Source organism: Diadema antillarum, unplaced genomic scaffold (genome assembly GCF_040938485.1).
Source record: "Diadema antillarum isolate AM-2024a unplaced genomic scaffold, OU_Dant_1.0 seq00000978_RagTag, whole genome shotgun sequence".
NCBI classification, from domain to species: domain Eukaryota; kingdom Metazoa; phylum Echinodermata; class Echinoidea; order Diadematoida; family Diadematidae; genus Diadema; species Diadema antillarum.
The window spans coordinates 53,862-72,466 of record NW_027271818.1 but is presented as its reverse complement, the minus strand read 5'-3'; the positions used below and the strand labels follow the sequence as shown (position 1 = coordinate 72,466).

Below are 18,605 nucleotides of genomic sequence, written 5' to 3'. Positions count from 1 at the left end.
TTATTTTCATAACATTTCATTTATTTTCATACTCTTAGATGAAGATCAGCTAAATATAAAAGAAAACAGCAAATTGGATATCTTTGAATAAACTATACTGATTATCAATCAATGACAAGATATACCGATGAACCACATAAAAAAGACATGAAGGGGGGCAACCTTCTTCCGTCTGTTTTATAGATGCCGTCTGTCCATTCCGCATCGATAACAGATGTGGGAAATTTTATGGCTGACTTCCAAACCTAAAGCCAGCTATATATGTTACAATATTTTTGGCTCCTCGTAGATCAATGGAATAATATCGTAGGCATACATTCAACTGTGTAAGGGATAAAATGATTCTATTGATTCTACGTTGCACCCTGTGAATTAAACGTCTTTGACCCTTCTTGATGGAGTTAGTGACGAATCTTCTTTTCTTATGTCTAATCCCCCCCAATCACCCGTTTTCTATGCACATCCAATATAATTATATACCCATTTTTTTTTGCATCCCTGCCAATCTCCCCTAAATTGTATTGACGGTACAGCCCTCAATCTATACACACTATGCCATCTGTGCCCAAATGTGGAGTAGTCCTGAGGCCCTAGATCAATGATAAGGCTTTGAAAAACATTGTCAAAACCTTAAGGGGAATAAAAAATCTCCCCTTTGGAACGAATTCCCCTTAAGATACATCGTTTTCAGACGTGTATTCCCTCTATGGACGCTTTTATACTTGATTATACATATATATATATATATATATATATATATATATATATATATATATATATAAGGAAACACACACACACACACACATGCTCAACCATTCGTTATTCTACTCACAAACATATCTTAACATATCTGACGTGTTATTTCCATTCGCCTGCTTTATGATAGACGAAAAAAAAAGAACTTCACTAAAACTAAAATTTTCGTTTAATCTAGTTAATCTATTCCATTTATATTATGTTTATAAGCAAGCTCTTGTTTCACGTATAGAGAAAGTATCATTAACAGTCGAAAACAGAGTGTTCAAATACGACGGACATGTATTTTTCCATCTCCGGAACACCGTCGACGTTTCCAGCCTCATGGTCGTCAACCCCTAGGCCATGGTGCATTATAGACAAATTCATATTTCCCAAGACGATTCCAAGGTAGTCCGTTGCAAAAAAAAAGAAATAAAAAGCGGGCGTGAGGCCGGTTATCACATTCCTCAAAAGCGCAAACCCCGTCCGTTTCATTACAAGTTCATTTCTCTCTTCGCTCATTGACAATCTTATTGCAGCCTGCCGTATCATTCTCGCAATCGTCGAAATTCGCATTCAAATTCCATTTCATAATTACAACAGGTATGAGCCGTCTGGCTAGGGTAGCCTTGGATGCTTCGATGTTTTTTTAGTATCTGAGATGTCCGTAATATTAAGAGTTTTTATCATGAGTTTTTGTCATTGTCTACAACCGGGAGCCCCGACAAAGAAAAACAGCTAGGGCTACTGCGTGCAGTCGACGGAGCCACTGTCAAGCGTACATCCAACCAGTGCCGTATATCCAACTTCTTAAGAGCGCCCCCTTTTGACATCGCTGTGTGTAGCCAACACGGTCCCGAATCCAACACCTGCAAAGCCCTGTCAAGAGCAAGGAGTGCTTTTTCTGTAATACCAGGAAGATTTCGTCTCACCTCTCTGATTATACTCTTTGGTGAAGAGCCTATTCCAAATTCGTAATATCCGTAAGATAATATAACATTCATTTATTTTTTAGTGAGCACCCCCCTGGCTTGAAATCACCTTCCAGCAACAGTAATCAATAGCCCATCTCCAGAAGTCTTCAGAAGTAAGATAGAAAAAAGCCACCTTCGCTACCACCGACTAATTAGTTTCGCGCCCTCTCTCCCCGCTGCACTATACACCACTATCCGGTCCGGCAGCGTATAGATCCACATTCAGATCCAGATCCACAGGACTGTCTCATCTGATGGTTATACAAACAGGGAGGTGGAAAGAAACATTCTATCTCCCTGGTAATAAAAGAGCATGCTTCAAAAGTTTATCGGCACGTTGGGAAGGTAGAGAACGCCACTTAGTGTGGCGTTCTTCCTGGTGGCTTCTTTCCAGGAGTAGGTATTGGTGGTAAAAGAGGGATGGCTCACTTCGGGTGAACGTCTTTTCTGCTGTTCTTTATTCTCACTGGGGTACACTCACTGATCTCTGTATATATAGTGGGTATACACTGTATTTGCAATAAGATATCTCTGCTTGATTGCATTATGCATGCCAATGTAAATTACTTCGTATTCCGAAACATGATAATTTCCCTGTAATGAACATACATACAGTGCATGTGCGAAATACTTGATATGTGGTCAATCCTTTCTTTTTTTCTCTCTCTCATTTGTCTCCCATCCTTCTCTCTTACCTTCTACCTCTTCTTTCTCCTTTTTCTACTTTTCATGTCCTCCGTTTCATCCTCCTCCTCCTCCCTTTTTTCTTCTCTTTCTTCTTCCTCCTCATCTCTTGCAATGGCGGGGACAAATTTATTATAGTATCAGAAATACGTGCAACGACCTCACGCAACTGAAGTCAACTGGTACAGTATAAATATTTTCTGCTGTGGTGGTTTAGTCTTTTTCGACTAGAGCCCTCTACGGTCAGTGCTGTCTTAGTTACTCTCACCAAACTTATCAAAATTAGTGTGAAAACTCTGATAGGGTAAACTGAGGTAATTATCAAGGTTATAATGATTGTAATGATGGCTAGCTTGATGATAACTTCATAATTCTATATTGGAATAATTATTTGGTGGATGAGAAGTGACAGAAAAGGCCGTGGAGGCATTGATTTCATTTTTTCCTGTATGATAGGTGAATAATGATTTTAAACAAAGCAAAGCAAAACAAGAAATAAACAAGAAGCTTTACATTTTTTCATTCGTACCGTTGTTCAACGGCGTAGCCAGGATTTCATCTTAGGGGGGGGGGGGGGGGGCGGTTAGTCTGCGAGGGAGCGAAGCGACCGAGCCCGAGCGAGCATAGCGAGCGAGGGGGGAGGATGTGGGAGGGGGGACGTGAGAACTTTTTGCATTTTGATGTTGTAAATGGTGCAATTTGATGCATGTTTTTGCGCGTTTCATCGACGTGAAACAGTCCCACTTGTTTAAGGTAGCAGTTTATTTTGATGTAGATTATTATTGAACAATTTGCCTATAAAATGGTATAATTCAAATACACTTCTTGTATTGATTCTTTTCACTGAATATCATGAACGCGACTGAACCCGAGCGAGCGGAGCGAGCGAAGGAGGAGGGGAGGGTGTGGGAGGGGGTGTCCCCCCTCCCACGGTGAGAACTTTTTGCATTTTGATGTTGCAAATGGTGCAATTTGATACACGTTTTTGCGTGTTTTAACGAGTTGAAACAGTCCCACTTGCTTAAGGTAGCAGTTTATTTTGATGTAGATTATCATTGAACAATTTGCCTATATTCTGGTATGATTTAGATACACTTCTTGTATTAATTCTTTTCACTGAAGATCATGAACGCGACTGAACCCGAGCGAGCGGAGCGAGCGAGGGGGGAGGGGAGGGTGTGGGAGGGGGGTGTCCCCCCTCCCACGGTAAGAACTTTTTGCATTTTGATGTTGCAAATGGTGCAATTTGATGCACGTTTTTGCGCGTTTTATCGACGTGAAACAGTAACACTTGTTTAAGGTAGCAGTATATTTTGATGTAGATTATCATTGAACAATTTGCCTATAAAATGGTATCATTTAAATAATTTTCTTGTATTTATTCTTGCACTGAATATCATGAACGCTGTCTGTTCAGCAATCAAACAGAAAAAGCATGCACATGAGGGTTTAGATAGGGGCATATCCCCTCCCACACGAAGGTGATTTTGCGTTATCAGACCTGAAATTCAGCGATCTGGTGCAAATTTTTGGTGCAATAATTTTTCATCGAAGAGTGAAAATCACGGAATTTAGCTCTTATTCCGAATGTGCACCATCTATGTGTATGTATAAAGTCTAGTGAGGTAGAGCTTAGGGGAAGGGGGATTCCCCCGTTTTTAGAATTGAAATAAAGCGATCTTGGTATAACCACAGTCTACTTCTATGCATGGCGGAAGGGGTGGGGGTAGGGGTGGGCGAGCAGGGAGAAGGCGTGGGCGAGTGTTATCTCCACCCTTCCCTTCCGATGGAGCTTTTACCTTTTTAAGGTTGAAATTGAGATATCTCGTATACGCATATTTGATGGAATCAACATTTGGGAAATCACACACACAAAAAAAAAAAAAACTACTGATGGGGGGGGGGGGGATGGGAGTGAGGGAGGAAAGGGTCGATTAAAAGGGGAAATTCCCCTTATACATGAGGGAACCTTCAGTTTTCGGAATATAAGTAATAAGTCTTGTGCACTCAGAATTATTCATAATTTTTTTGTAAATCTAAAAAGTGTACCAAGCTAGGGAAAGAGGCACAATGGGGGAGGGTTTGGGAGGGGGATACCCCCTCCCAAGCACGAGAGATTTTGCATATTTTGAATTGAAATTCAACGATCTGGTGCACACTTTGAGTGAAATATTCACAAAAATATCTTATTTGATGAAAGGTTGCAAAGGAGACCCGCTTCATGTGCATGCATATAGTATACACGCATTTTTTTTTTCGCCTCCCAAATCCCCGGTCCAAATCTTAGGGGGGGGGGGGGGGGGGGCGACCGCCCCCATCGCTCCCCCCCCCCCCCCCTGGCTACGCCAGTGCCGTTGTTAACAACGATTTCTTGTGAAATACATTTCACTGATTACTCCCTGAATATCAAAAGCAAAAGAAAAACAATAACGATGCAGTGGAGATGAATATCGCACTCAAAGCATTTATACGGCTTTGTCGGCAGCCGTTTGAATGAGGGTATATCCAAATCATAGATTCATTTTGATTATTTCTTGTTTTCATTAATTGGATGATGTGGTAATGAGATATTTAAATCTTATTGTCATTGCATTATAGTCGTTATAGATATAAGGAGGTAGAATCCATTAGTTACTGTCAAGTTTAGAAATTATTTGCTCCCATTTTAAATCGCAAAATGAGTTGACTTCATTCTTGTTGATTTTGGATGTTTGCGATTAAAGCTGCTTGAAAAAAAAGGGAAGGAAATACGGGATATTTTTAATCACAACTTCGCTAATACTCCATGTTGTGTTACAAATAACGCATTACTGGAAATAATTTATTTTGCTCTATCTAGCTGATGATGGACTTATACTTAAAAGTGCTACGAAATGGCGATTAGCCCATTTTGCAAGGAAATCTCAAAATATTTACCCGAATTTTGAGACATGTTTATAACAGGAATCATAAAGTACCAGTGCAAAGAGTTGACCTCGAAGTGTTAGAAATACGCAAGATATTTACACGTTAAGTAGAGACTTCATTTCCTTTTTTTTTAAATGAAAAGTACACATTCATCCGACTGAGTATTTATCATACTTACATCTGTTGAGTATAACTATTCCTATAGAAACTGCGCAATATAAATTTACAATTACAGCGTTTTCTGCACTTACTGAATTAACCTGCGCCCTACATAATCGTTTTGAGAGTAAAGTTAGGAATAGTCAATGCACGCAGAGTAAAACGTATAATTATAATGAACCTGGGAGTATAAAGGATAAGGTATAAAGAAATAAGGTATATATTTAAGCCTGTTTCGGAATGTGCATAATGAAAAAATAGCAAAATATTTGAAAATGAAATATCGTTTTGTTGACATTGATCTGAAACAATCTATATCCGGGCAGGGAAGGTGCCTTATGGAAAATGTGTGTAATAGAAAAAATGAGTCCGTCCTCAACAGGCCAAAGTTGATATGCCTTGGGCAAACTTCATGGAATTCTTGTAGGCCAATAAATCTGATTCTGCGTTCCCATGATCCTTTTCGAATACTGAATTTGGCAACATCCAGTCAGCCCGCAGCTCAGAACGAAAGCGGTGCACACCTTACGAAGAAAATCACAAGTATGCTATAATAATAATTCGTCTCGCTCATTTCCCCATTATTTCTATTCTTTCTGAATTTGTTGTTTTTCATTTTCCTCTTTTCCATATCCTCCGCTTCCTCCTCCTCCTCCTTCTTCTTTTGCTAATTCATTTCCTATTTGTATTCTTTCTGTATTTGTTGTCTGGACATTTTCTGAATGCAATACTGCAGTAAAGAAGCAAACTTGATATATCTTGATGAAAAAACAAAAACAAAAACTTTTGACGTGTCGAGCTACATATCAAGACCAATATCTAATCTTCCAAGATTTTATTTTGTTTTGTTTTTTTAACTATAAGACTGGAAAGACTTGCATTTAGACTACAGCTTATCTGTCTTCTACGCCCTTGTCTGCATCATTGGTTAATTCAAATCACGCCTGCATCTTCTGTAAATTGTGGGAAAATGTCACAATATACAGTGTATTTTGCTCTGCTGGGGAATAGGAACAAACAAAAATCGCTGTAAATGTCAAACTTACAAACCTACATATGCTTTGAACAAATGCTACAGCAGATTTCACACACACTATATTACAGACCAACCTGTACATAAATTCACACAAATTAAGCACTTCACACCTTCATAAGATACCAACTGCTACACCAAATCTCACACACACTACAGACCAACCTATACATAAAGTCGCCACACACACACACACACACACACACACACACACACACACACACACACACACACACACAACACAAACACAAACAAACAAAAACAAAACAAAACAAAACAAACAAACAAATGAACACTCCACACCTTTACTTAAGACTCCACACCAGGTACTACACCAAATCTTACAGACACTACATAATTGCATGAAGTCATGAATTAGACAAATACAGGAATCAAACCTCTAAAAAGATGGAAAAGAATAAATCTTCTATAAATCAAATGCTTTCATCAAACTGACCCTGAATATCTTAACGATGCAGTATGCATTCAAACCCCCGAGTATTCTCTTTGCCAAAAATATCTTGCCAAAACAACACAAATTTGGGTGAAAATATATATTTTTTTATATTCTGGTAAAATATCATTTAACATAATTATACTAATACTATATGGCATCTTTTGGTCTATTGAGAAAATCTGCCGTTTTAAACAGAATGTTAGTAGATAAAATTTGTGATAGGTTGTGTCTTTAAAATACACTGCATCTTTTAGTCGTTATTACCCATTGAATAACTATGACTGATTTTTCGTATACACCGACTTTTCATCGTAGGATTTTACAGGTTACTTTGGATGCTTTGGATGTGTATGTGTGCTTTTGTGTGTGTGTATGTGTATGTTTATTTGTATGTGTATGTGTATGTGTATGTGTATGTGTATGTTTATTTGTATGTGTATGTTTATTTGTATGTGTATGTGTATGTGTATGTGTATGTGTATGTGTATGTGTATGTGTATGTGTATGTGTATGTGTATGTGTATGTGTATGTCTATTTCTATGTGTATGTGTATACATGTGAAAGCGTATACTTCATGTAACCATCCAATTCGATTGAATGAAAACTGTATACAATGTACTTTCAATGATTAGCTTGTACGGTACATGTATCGTTGTATTGTGTTATAAAGTCATATATAATTAATGTATTGTAGTAATGTAACGTAAGTGAGGGGACTGCAATCTACAAGTTCGCTTTTTAGCAGCCCCTCAATTTTCATTTCCATGAAGTTCTTTTAAGAACCAATATGTATTATTATGTTCCAATACATGTAATCATGTCAAAGTGTATTACCAGTGTTTGATTTGGAAATGAAAATAAAAAAACACATGCATGTGAACATGCATGTGTGAAATGAAATGAAATGCTTATGCAGTCATCCTGTATAGTATTTTGAATTTTGTGTTGATTTGTTGTTCATACTTGTTTAAGTAATTTGTATTTTGCTATTTCAGCTTGTACACCATTGTACTTTTGATGTGGACCCCTTTGAAAAGAAGACTTTAACAGAAAGGGCTATTCACCCTGTGAATTGAGATAGATGAACACAGAGTGAACTATACACACACACACACACACAAACACACACACACACACACACACACACACGCACAACTGCAAACTTACAAACACTCCACACCTTGTAATACACTTCAAACAAATCTACAAACACTTCAAACTCACAAATACTACATAACCTACATACTTGCATAGTGATACATACAAACAATATCAACTCTACACAGACTAATTATCAGCAGCCCTCTTCCCGACAGAAAAAAAAAAAAATCCATGAAAACAAAACGAAACCCAAATGTTCAAATTACGACAAACAGACACAGAAATAACACAATTACACCACGTAAAGGTTCATTTCTTGAAAATAAAATATTTTGTTCTTCTTCCTTTTTTTTTCTCTCACAGACCACACAAGCTTTGCTTTTCCACTGAACAATATCCACTTGCTGTGTATAAAAATAAATTATCTGAACATATAATTTACATACTTTAGCTGTCAAACAAGCAACACTGAATACAACTATTACATTCACAACATTTTTGTTGTTGTCATCTCTGCTTAAATTAAACATTTCTTTGGATCAACATACTTATCAAGACAAACTACCACACATCTGACAGCAGAATATTAAATTTCATGTTATCAAGTGATTATATACTTTTTTTTCTACCTTATATGAGCTTATCACCTCTTTGCATTGTGGCAGTTCATCAGAAATATATGTTTATTTCTTTAAAAAAAAATACATATGTCTTTAAAAAAAAATACATATGTCTTTAAAAAAAAAAGAAGCTATTCTGGCACCTACACTTAGTATTCAGTTTTATTTTGCCAAGAAGGTTGTGGTATAAATATTCAATCAAGCCAAACAAAGGGGCAATGAGTTGGGAAAGAGACAGTGAAATAATATACACGTTGTACTCCCAAACTGCAGTTTACTGCTTACACCAAAATAGAGAAATGTGTTGATGCTAGAAAGGTGCTATTACAGATCAAACTTTAACACATGCGGGGAAATATTTTTGAACCAACCGCGATTATATACACAGTGTATATATTTTACTGTCCGTGCTGTTTTAGTAATTGGCCATTGGCCGTGTACCGGTGGAAAAAACAAAAACAAAAACAAATGGGCAATCGTATATGGCTGGTTGTTTTTCTGACATTACCCTTTACTGTTTTGTTTGCGTGCTATTACTTGCTCTATCTTTTCTACAGAGCTCAATGAATTAGACGCACTATAATTATCTACTACACTCACGGCACACACAGCTATGACCAAGCCAGCTTAGTCTTGGGTGCCAGACCCTAGGCCTTTTGACACTACATTTATGAAACAGACAAAATTTGAGAAATGATAATTCTTCTCCACACAACACTATGTTTCTTAGCCTTGAAACAAATTGAACTTGAACTTGAACTTGAGCCTGCAACTAGACCTGCTTTTGTCTCAAGGTTTCCCCACAACACATAAAAATGGGCTCACTACTATACTTCAACTAAATGGTTGCCTGTAGACCTATTAATTAACTACATTGAAGCACTGAAATCATGGTGATGATGATGCTAACACTTTCTTAACCCATTTCACACTGAATTCTGAAATGCCCATAGACTTAATACGCAGGCCACCAGGTTCCCGTATGGAACAGAACCTACAGGATTCTACAATCCCTGTAGATCTGTACAAGAGTCTCCAGATTCCCACACGCAATGGGTTGAAGAAGGCTGGTATAATTGATAAGAAAATCAATAAAAAAATTGCAATCACGATAATTATATCATATCCAACATAAACCCAGTACAAAGACATAATTATCATGCATTAGTGCAGTGAAAGTCTAATGCTGCGCACATTAATAACTAAATGTGGGAATTGCAAGACGCATCAAATAGTCCCATCCATTACAAATCATGCTGTGAAATGTGATAAAGAATAATACATCCAGATACTTTTGTAAAGCATCACTTGCAACATAACCATTGCATGATTAATGATACAGTCACTGGTGTCAAAGAAGAAAAAAATTCTTTCATTTGATCCCTTCCTTGCTCTTTATACTTATTTGCTTTGGTCACAAAATTTCCCAAAGCTGTTTTATTGAAAATTTACAACTGATTTTGAGAACACCAAAACACTTTAGATGATTAAAGTTCTTTTTACATTCTTGAATGGGCAGTTTTTGCTGTTTAATTTCTTTCTTGAGTTTGTGCACATTTAATGAATAAAACCAGTTCCATCCCATTCCTATCCAACAAAAGGAAATGCAGTAAAATCCAGAGGCCTGGGTAGGGTTAAATCAAGTAGTCACAGTGTAGATGGGATGGACAAGAGAAAACATGGCCAGAGACAAACAAACTTGTACGTACTGCCTCAACCAGTCTCACAACAAACAGTTGTTCATCGAAGCTGGTACCATTCCTATTTTTAGTCTCAAGGCAAGTCCGACTTTGAACAACAAGCGTGGCTGAGAAGCGGACACAAACAGGATACACAGGTTTGACAGTGGGTTGCAGATGTGTTTTTCTCTTTTTGTTTAGACGTCCAATCAAATGAAGGTATACAAGGTGAAAAATTCTTGCAAGCATCACAGATAACATAAGGCAAAAACACCTAACAACACTCATTGGTCTGTTCTACTTTTTGGCAGTAATTTGCAAAATTTTACTAAAGATTCTTCTCTCTTTTTTTCTGCTCAAAGGCATTCTATGTTTGAGAGAACTCTGGATTACAATTGGCGTAGAGCTGCAAGTATTCCTCGTGTCTTTTTCATCAAAACAGCTGGCCTAGCAATTCGTTTGTTCGTTCGTTTCCTTCCCCGCTATGGTCATCTACTATTTCATCACAAATTTAAAGACTCAAAACGACAGATATCAGTCAAAAAGGCCTCAAACAATACAAGGCACTTCCTATGTTGATGTCATCATTAATCCCACCAAAATATCAGCATAAAACATCACACACAGCCTGTACAGAATGTGAGTTTTTCCCTCTACACACACAACTTCAGTTTGTGATTGGCATGCAGTGTTCATTCCCTACATCATTACAAGTATATGGGACTATGTACTGTGATATTTTTTTTCATTAACTGATATAAGAATATACTGATACAATCAAACTTGTTTACAAAGACCATACATGCGAGAACAACAGAAAAAGATGGTCTTTACAGACAGTTCATCGCTACACAGTGACACCACAATTCAGCAGCATGTAAAGTGCCTTGAGAGTAGTTATATGCCTAGTGGTCTTTCATAAGGCCAGTGGTTGTAATATCAATGTATATTTTCACACCTTACTCAATACAAACTTACACAGACGCAGCATCCGATGTTCTGACATTTATAAAAACTACCGGAACATCAGCCTTCCAGAAATTGCATCTATAAATGTCTTGTTCTGTGGTTTTAACACTCAATCTGAAAGTGATTTATACCATACAGTTTTTGCCCTCAGGGCAAGTTAAAACTAAACTAAATCTGACACAACTTTCTAGGAAAATAACACATCCGCTCCAGACTAAGTCATCAGGTCAAATTCCACTGGGTTTTAACCTACTATTTCTTTCCACTTGAAATCAAATTGATTAGGCTATCACACCTAGTACTATGTTAGATAGTAAGTATCAATTGTAAATTGTAACAAGTAAATACTCTAGGAAAGAAACCTTTCTAAAGGACAATTATCATTTACCATTAAATAGACGAAATCCATACCGAGGATAAAATTCAGGGCAGTGTTTGAAAAAATCCAGTCTTAAAATACTCAACTTTTAATAATATAGTACTAGCTATAATAGACACAGTCAAACAGCATACAGGATGTCCGCTCGTTGCCGTGGTAACAGGAAGGATGTGTTGTGCAGCATTGCAACATTGGAAAAATGGTCCTTATCATCTCAGATTTTCTGCATGTAGCACATGGGGCAGGGCATAGTATCCAATCTCGTAAACAAGGGGTCCCATTAACGTGGCTACATACATAGGGCCTATACAGCTTACATATATTTGTATGTCATTATACTGCTAATCTTTGACAGAAATACCAGTTGTTAACCATGAAGTCAAAGCCCCAATCTATTTTTGTACTTTGTGTGTGTGTTTTTATGAAACATCCCTAAAATAGTACAGAATGACTTGAGCTCCTACACAAGGCCACCTTGTTATGCCACGAAAACAAACACTATACGCCTCGCAAAGAAGATGCTCAATGTAAATCAATGGAGGATCCCTACATTCGCATATCGACCAGACGTCCATTCGCAAAAAACAAACAAGGATGTCCGATTATGATACGAGTGCTGGAATATCTCTCACGTGTATTCCCCCAATATTTGACGTACGCCGAGATTTCAACGAGGTCTATCGTCCTGATATTTGGGCAAAAAAGAACCTAATCTATCCTCTCTCACACACACACACACTCACGCACGCATAGAGAAAGTAAAAAAAGGAGCAATATAAAGGCAAAATGACTCGTTCTCATCTCTAGAACAGCCAGCTAAATTATTTCAGATTAGCTGTCACCAAGTGCAGAAAAAAAAAAGATTGCATTTCTTATCAGTTAGATCGCTGCTTCTGATTACCATTTCTACACACCTTCTGCAAATTGTGCACTTCCCTCGAGCAAATAACGGGTATGCTGACACCAAAATGATGTCTCACGTAATCGATAGGGCATGGAACTGTGGCATTTCTTGCATTTACAAGACAAGTGACTCCAGTGCAATTTGATAGCATATATCCACTGTAAGACTTTATAATATGCCCTGTATTTGCCTATCAAATTATATATCTTTAGATTAGGGGCAAAAGGGTGTATGGACTAATACACAGTCAACCTTTATGTATTATATCCGTACTCAAAAACAAGGAATTTTCATGGGGAAATTTTTATCTAAACTCTTCATAATATGTCATCATTCCATTTCTTGCTCACTCGTGGACATTGACAAATGAGGATGGTAAATCAAAAACTACACACTTTCCCCCCCCCCCCTTTTTTTTGATAACTGATTGCCCGCCCATTTTCTATAACCCCTACTGTACTTACTGCTTATCAATTGGCACAGATGTTAGGAAACTAATCCCAAATGAATAGAGATTACCTAATCCCTTCTCAATAATCTCTATCGTGTCACCATGGCCTTCCTGTTGGAATGGGGCACACTGCTACACCCAAGATGGTGTGTAAAGTTACAAATTAGGTTAAGTTTGGAGGAATCATCCAACTGCGGTTGAGAAAGCATGGCATGTCACAGCTAAGTGCCAGAGCAATGAAGGGTTACATTTGCCCAAAATCACAAATCATGGTGAATTTCACTTGAAAGCATGTAGTGAATTGGTATCATATTCTAAAAGGCACCAAGTAGCATATAATCTCTCCTGTCAGTTTCGTATAATTACTTTACATGATATACATAAAATATCATCGAAAGATGACTGAGACATACCTTCATTCTTTTGCGCTGTTGGAATGTGCTTCCCTTTGTCACCTTTCAATGACAAAGGCAAACACATACATTTTTTTTTCTCATGACCTACTCTATCTGATAAATAACTAATTGTAAGAATAATATATGGCTACTTTGTAGCGACACCTTTGATAGACTTTCTTTAATCGAAATTTCTGATGATATACTTTCCAGGCATGGGCTGAAACCATGCTTATTGCACTTAATCTGTTGGCATGTCTGAAAGAACATAATAACCCACAATACATATCATTCAGGTTGCTTCACCATAACCAAAAACTCCTTAACTTTTTGGCCACCCTTTTGGGAGAGTTTGGAAAACTCCTGTACCCTTGCTGTCCCACCCCCCTCCCCTTCTGTAAGCAAAAGAGTATAATTTCTGTGACACAAATTTATAACTTTGGAAGTGTATCAGGGTTGTTATTCTTTACTTTACACCACCCCTTTCTGTGTATTTAAACACACACACACACACAAAAAAACTGTGTCCTTCCCAAAAGCTAGTGCCTCATTACTTCAAATACTGCACACATACCACAAAACGAATCATTCATAATCAATTACGACTGAGATTCACAATCCAGCCCTTTTCAAATGCAAACTGCCATATTAGTAACGGACAAAATTTTCAGAGTCATAAGATAACATGTACAATGACAGTTGCTGTGATAGAAGTTCAACTGTTTCAGCTTATACTATCTCATCGATTCACACTACCATCTTCTGGCATAACAAGGTTATCACTATCTGAAGGCATAAGAGTCTGGAAAGAAGACAACCTTCCATATTAAATGACTACATTTAGTAACAGCAGCTGATCTTGGGCTCATACATCTTGAATAGAAGAGATGAATGGTCCACAATCCTCCATCGCAACCAAAATTCACCTCTAGAAATAAATAAGAAGCAAGTTTCTTATGTACAGACACTTTGAATAAATAAGGTGAGACATTATGATTTCCTCTAGCTTGAATTCTATCAGAGTTCATGGTTTATGTTTCTGTCGTTGAGCAGGATCTACTGGAAATACCCATAGCAAAGTCAGTACCTATATTGAAAACCTGAGATATAGCAGTGACATTAGTGATTGCTCCCTTTTGGGCATTGAGATCAATAACACCTGACTGGTTGTCTGGCATCTTGTGCAGGGAGAGGTCAATGGCGCCTCCATCCTCCCCGGGCGGCGGAAGGTGCCCCTGCATAAGGAAGTGTGTCTTCAGGTGCCGGTTGAGGTGGTGGGAGCGGGCAAAGGCTGTAGCACAGACGTTGCAGATGTACGGCTTCTCCCCGGTGTGCGTCCGCCGGTGGATCACGAGGTGGTGCTTGCGGCTGAAGGCGTCGCCGCACTCGCCGCAGACGTACGGCTTCTCACCGGTGTGCGTGCGGATGTGGTTGGTCAGGATGCACTTGCGGGCAAACATGGCGCCGCACTCCTCGCACCGGAATGGCTTCTCACCGGTGTGCGCCCGCATGTGGCGCACCACGTGGTGTCGGTGCTTGAACGTCGCCCCGCACTGCTGGCAGGTGAACATTTTGGCAGCATTTGCACCCGTCACCGACGAGATGAGATCCGGTTTGCGGTAGAAAGGTGGCAGGCGACTGGCAGTGCTGGGAAGGGGCTGGAATGGCAACACACCATGGCATGGCGGCTCCTGCTTGATAGGAGGCAGAGGAACAAAGTTCATCCGCATCAAGTCCTCCAGCTGCATGCGGTGCAGGGCTTCCATAGGCGGTAGGCTGGCAGCTTTGCTCATGAGTTCCACCATCATACCGGCGTGACTTGATGACCTGGAGACGAACGTCTGACCAGCAAGGGGGCTGCTGCATTGCTGCATGCTGGTGCATGGCCCCACAACTCCCGGTTCTGTCTTCACCATAATGGGTAAACTCCTCACCATGGTGAATGGGTTGGGTGCATAGAGACTACTGCCGTGGAGACCACCAGCTACACTGCTCTCCCGAAAACGTTGGTTTTCGTGAGAATCTCTCCCAGCTTCCGTTTTGATCGTGCAATCATCAGCATCAAGTTGCTCCTCCTTGATGCGAGGTTTAACCTTTGTGAACTTGGTTGATTCGCCTGTGTCCATGTCAACGTCCGTGCTGGGCACAAAGGTGTGAGGAATGGAGGGCTTCCATTCCAATTTGGATGCAAGTGTCACAGGCAGCAAGGATGCACTACAACCGAGTCTCGGGACAGCGGGAGCATCTGGTGGTTCAGGATGGTGTGAAACCTCATGTGCGCCATTGGTATCAACCCGCCACAGCCCTTCGCTGGTCCTAGCCTTGGGCTTGAAACAAGCCATCATTGACCTGCTTCGAGTGTCCCTGGCGGGAGCTGCAGAAGATCTATCCTCAGATCTGCCAGCTGGATCCACATCCATGGACTCCGCATCGTCTGCCTTCTTATTACCCTTCTCCTTCTCCTCCTCCTCCTGGGGTAAAAGAACAGCGATGCCCTTGCTGCACCACTGCACTTCATCGTCAGTGTCGTCCTCTGTCTGTCTGCCACAATCCTCCAGGCGGTTCTTCCCGCTCCTGCCGGACTTGCACTTGAGTTTCGTTGCCCCCGATTCGAGGGACTGTTTGGCAAAGGTTTCGGGCAGGGTTGCCCGCGATGCTCCTGCTTCGACACGCTCCCTTGGCACGGTTGCCACGGTTGCAGCAGCTTCGTTGGGTTCTGATGCATCCTCGATAGTGCCGTCCACCGAGGAGGCGGCTTGCGTCGCAGCCACTTCGCACTCCATGGCTTCTGACCTCATGAATGCCTTCTGTTTAGGATGCATTGTGTCTCTGATGATGTCTTATACCTGCAGGTACAAAAAGCAAAAGATGAAAGGAATGATTCAAGAGTTTATTTCTTTAACCCCATTTGGGTAATACCATCTTTTAGTCATACTTCACTTTGGGGGTAAAACACTGTTTCTACACACAAGATATCATCTTCTTCAAGTGAGCAACACAGTAAGATGTCCACATACTACCGAACTGGGGGAAAAATCTGTTGTTTGGGGAAAGGAAAGACACCAATACAACATACTGTCTTATTGATGCTTCTTCTTGAAGCCAGTAAACATGTGTACCAAATGAAACAGACTACAATACATTAACACAATCAAACATATTTTTGCAAAAAGCTTCATCTATTTTATCTTTACCTGACATTTAACCTATCATCAATTATCAATCCAATTTTGCTGGTGACATACTTGCACTGCCCTCTGTAGCCACGGAAAAGACAAGGAACACATATGCGTAATACCTGTCTCACCATAAATAAATGTCAGGGTATATATGGCACGTACACAATGACCTGTTGTCCATTATCTTTCTGCCTTATGGCAAAGCTCTCTTATATCATGTTGGGGAGAGATTTATATACCTCCATAAACGGTATTGCTGCGTCATACTACGCATATTTATGGCAGTGAAGATTCTGAGAAACGCTTCCTCAAATCTTTCCCCTTTTTTTCAGGCCATATTCATGTGACAGGATATACTGGTGCTTCTCTATGGCAGCAAGAACAAACAAACAAACAAACAAACAAACACAAGCACCTAAAGTGGTAGTTTATACAGAATTGAAGTTTGTACTTCTACCATCATTCCACAGAAATATCTGACAGCCCTTTAAAATGATACATTCTGCTGATCTCTTAGGCATCATTTTTCGATTGAAATGCTCATTATTACAATGAAATCCTTCCTAGTTAGTCGTGCTGTGATATCAAAGTTGCTGTACATTTCTCATATCACTTGCTTGGGCTTTTTGATTCCTCATTTTATTTTTATTCATTTATTTAGTTAGTTAGTTAGTTAGTTAGTTATTACAAGAGTGTTGCCACTATGCATCACTGCCAGATGGGAGTAAGTCACTCATCACATTTATGATAAGTGTCCACTCTTCTTATAAAAGTGGGAAAGCAGTCGCAATCTCTATGTTGGATTCTTTTTTCTTTTCTTTCTTTCTTCTTTTTTTTTTCCCAACTGGACCTTGGGAATTTCTGAAAAGAAGTAAAAAGAATTTCTCAAAATGCCTGGCAGCTAGTTTGTCCTGAAAGAAAAGAAAAGAAAAGAAAAGAAAAGAAGAAGAAGAAGAAGAAGAAGAAGAAGAAGAAGAAGAAGAAGAAGAAGAAGAAAGTATTTTCATTCTCGGACAACAGTTGCTGCCTTTTGCCAGAAAGATTGCAAGACCATGAACATGTCTGGTGAGGCAGAGAGATGTGGGAAGACAGCAAGCCATTTCAAGGGATCTCAAGTAGCTGTACGATCTTCATCAACAGCGGCGTCGCAATCAATCGGTAGTAAATGCCGCTACAGAACTGACATGCATGTACTTTCTGGCTTGTGCCTGTGCATTTTTATCTGTTTTTGTTCATACTACTGTGTGCATAATTCTAAATTCTATGGAAAAGTGGCACAATTTCACCATACAGTAGAAAAGAATCTGGCAAAAGTCATGGCTTTATTACGCCACATGGTTCTGTTGTGTAGCAACAATTGCGCTATTCTCATTACAAAAAAAACACCCCAAAAACCAAACAAAAACAAATCGCAACAGAAAATCTCACAAAGTTTCACAATGTGTGTCACCATTACTTTGAAAACTTGCAAAGTTAGCAGGGACAAAAAAATTGCCAAGTTTCTGGAAGAACTGAACAAGCCCAATTTAATCATTCAAGACAGGATAAAGGAAGATTGTCAGAGTGGATACAGATATCACATTTAAGTAACTTTGCAATTTTTTCTGCTGTGAGCATTCTCATTACAACACAAATTGTGAAGTTGCACACGATATTACAAACTCTGCACTCTGAACTGTGAGTTGTTTGTTTTTTGTGCGAAGTGTCCTGCTGAAATTGGTAAAGTTACTAGGCAACCTTCACCCTAACTTTGCACGTTTCTGACTTTGTGGGTTTTTCAGCCCAGTGAGAATGGCCTTCTGCGGTGTTGGTCAGAGAAAATCAAACAGGAAAAAAGTCTCACCAAATACCTGTGGATGAGATATGTCAAATGGGCAAAGTATACAGTGCAAAATGCCACCAAAGAAACAGGATAGAAGAGACTATATTGCCTTGCAAAGATGTAAACTCACAAAATGTTCCACACTTTGTTTGA

At 39.3% G+C, this 18,605-nt stretch overlaps 1 protein-coding gene across 1 annotated transcript in view; it reads right to left on the bottom strand.

The window, feature by feature from the left end:
* Positions 1–14,482: 14,482 nt before the first annotated feature.
* The window catches only part of LOC139742061 (uncharacterized), a 42,622-nt gene continuing 38,499 nt past the window's right edge, over positions 14,483–18,605 (bottom strand). The window contains exon 3 of the mRNA XM_071652622.1: positions 14,483–16,297. Within this exon, the coding sequence (XP_071508723.1) occupies positions 14,483–16,273 (1,791 nt within the window). The 5' untranslated portion in view covers positions 16,274–16,297. The remainder of the gene's footprint in view (positions 16,298–18,605) is intronic.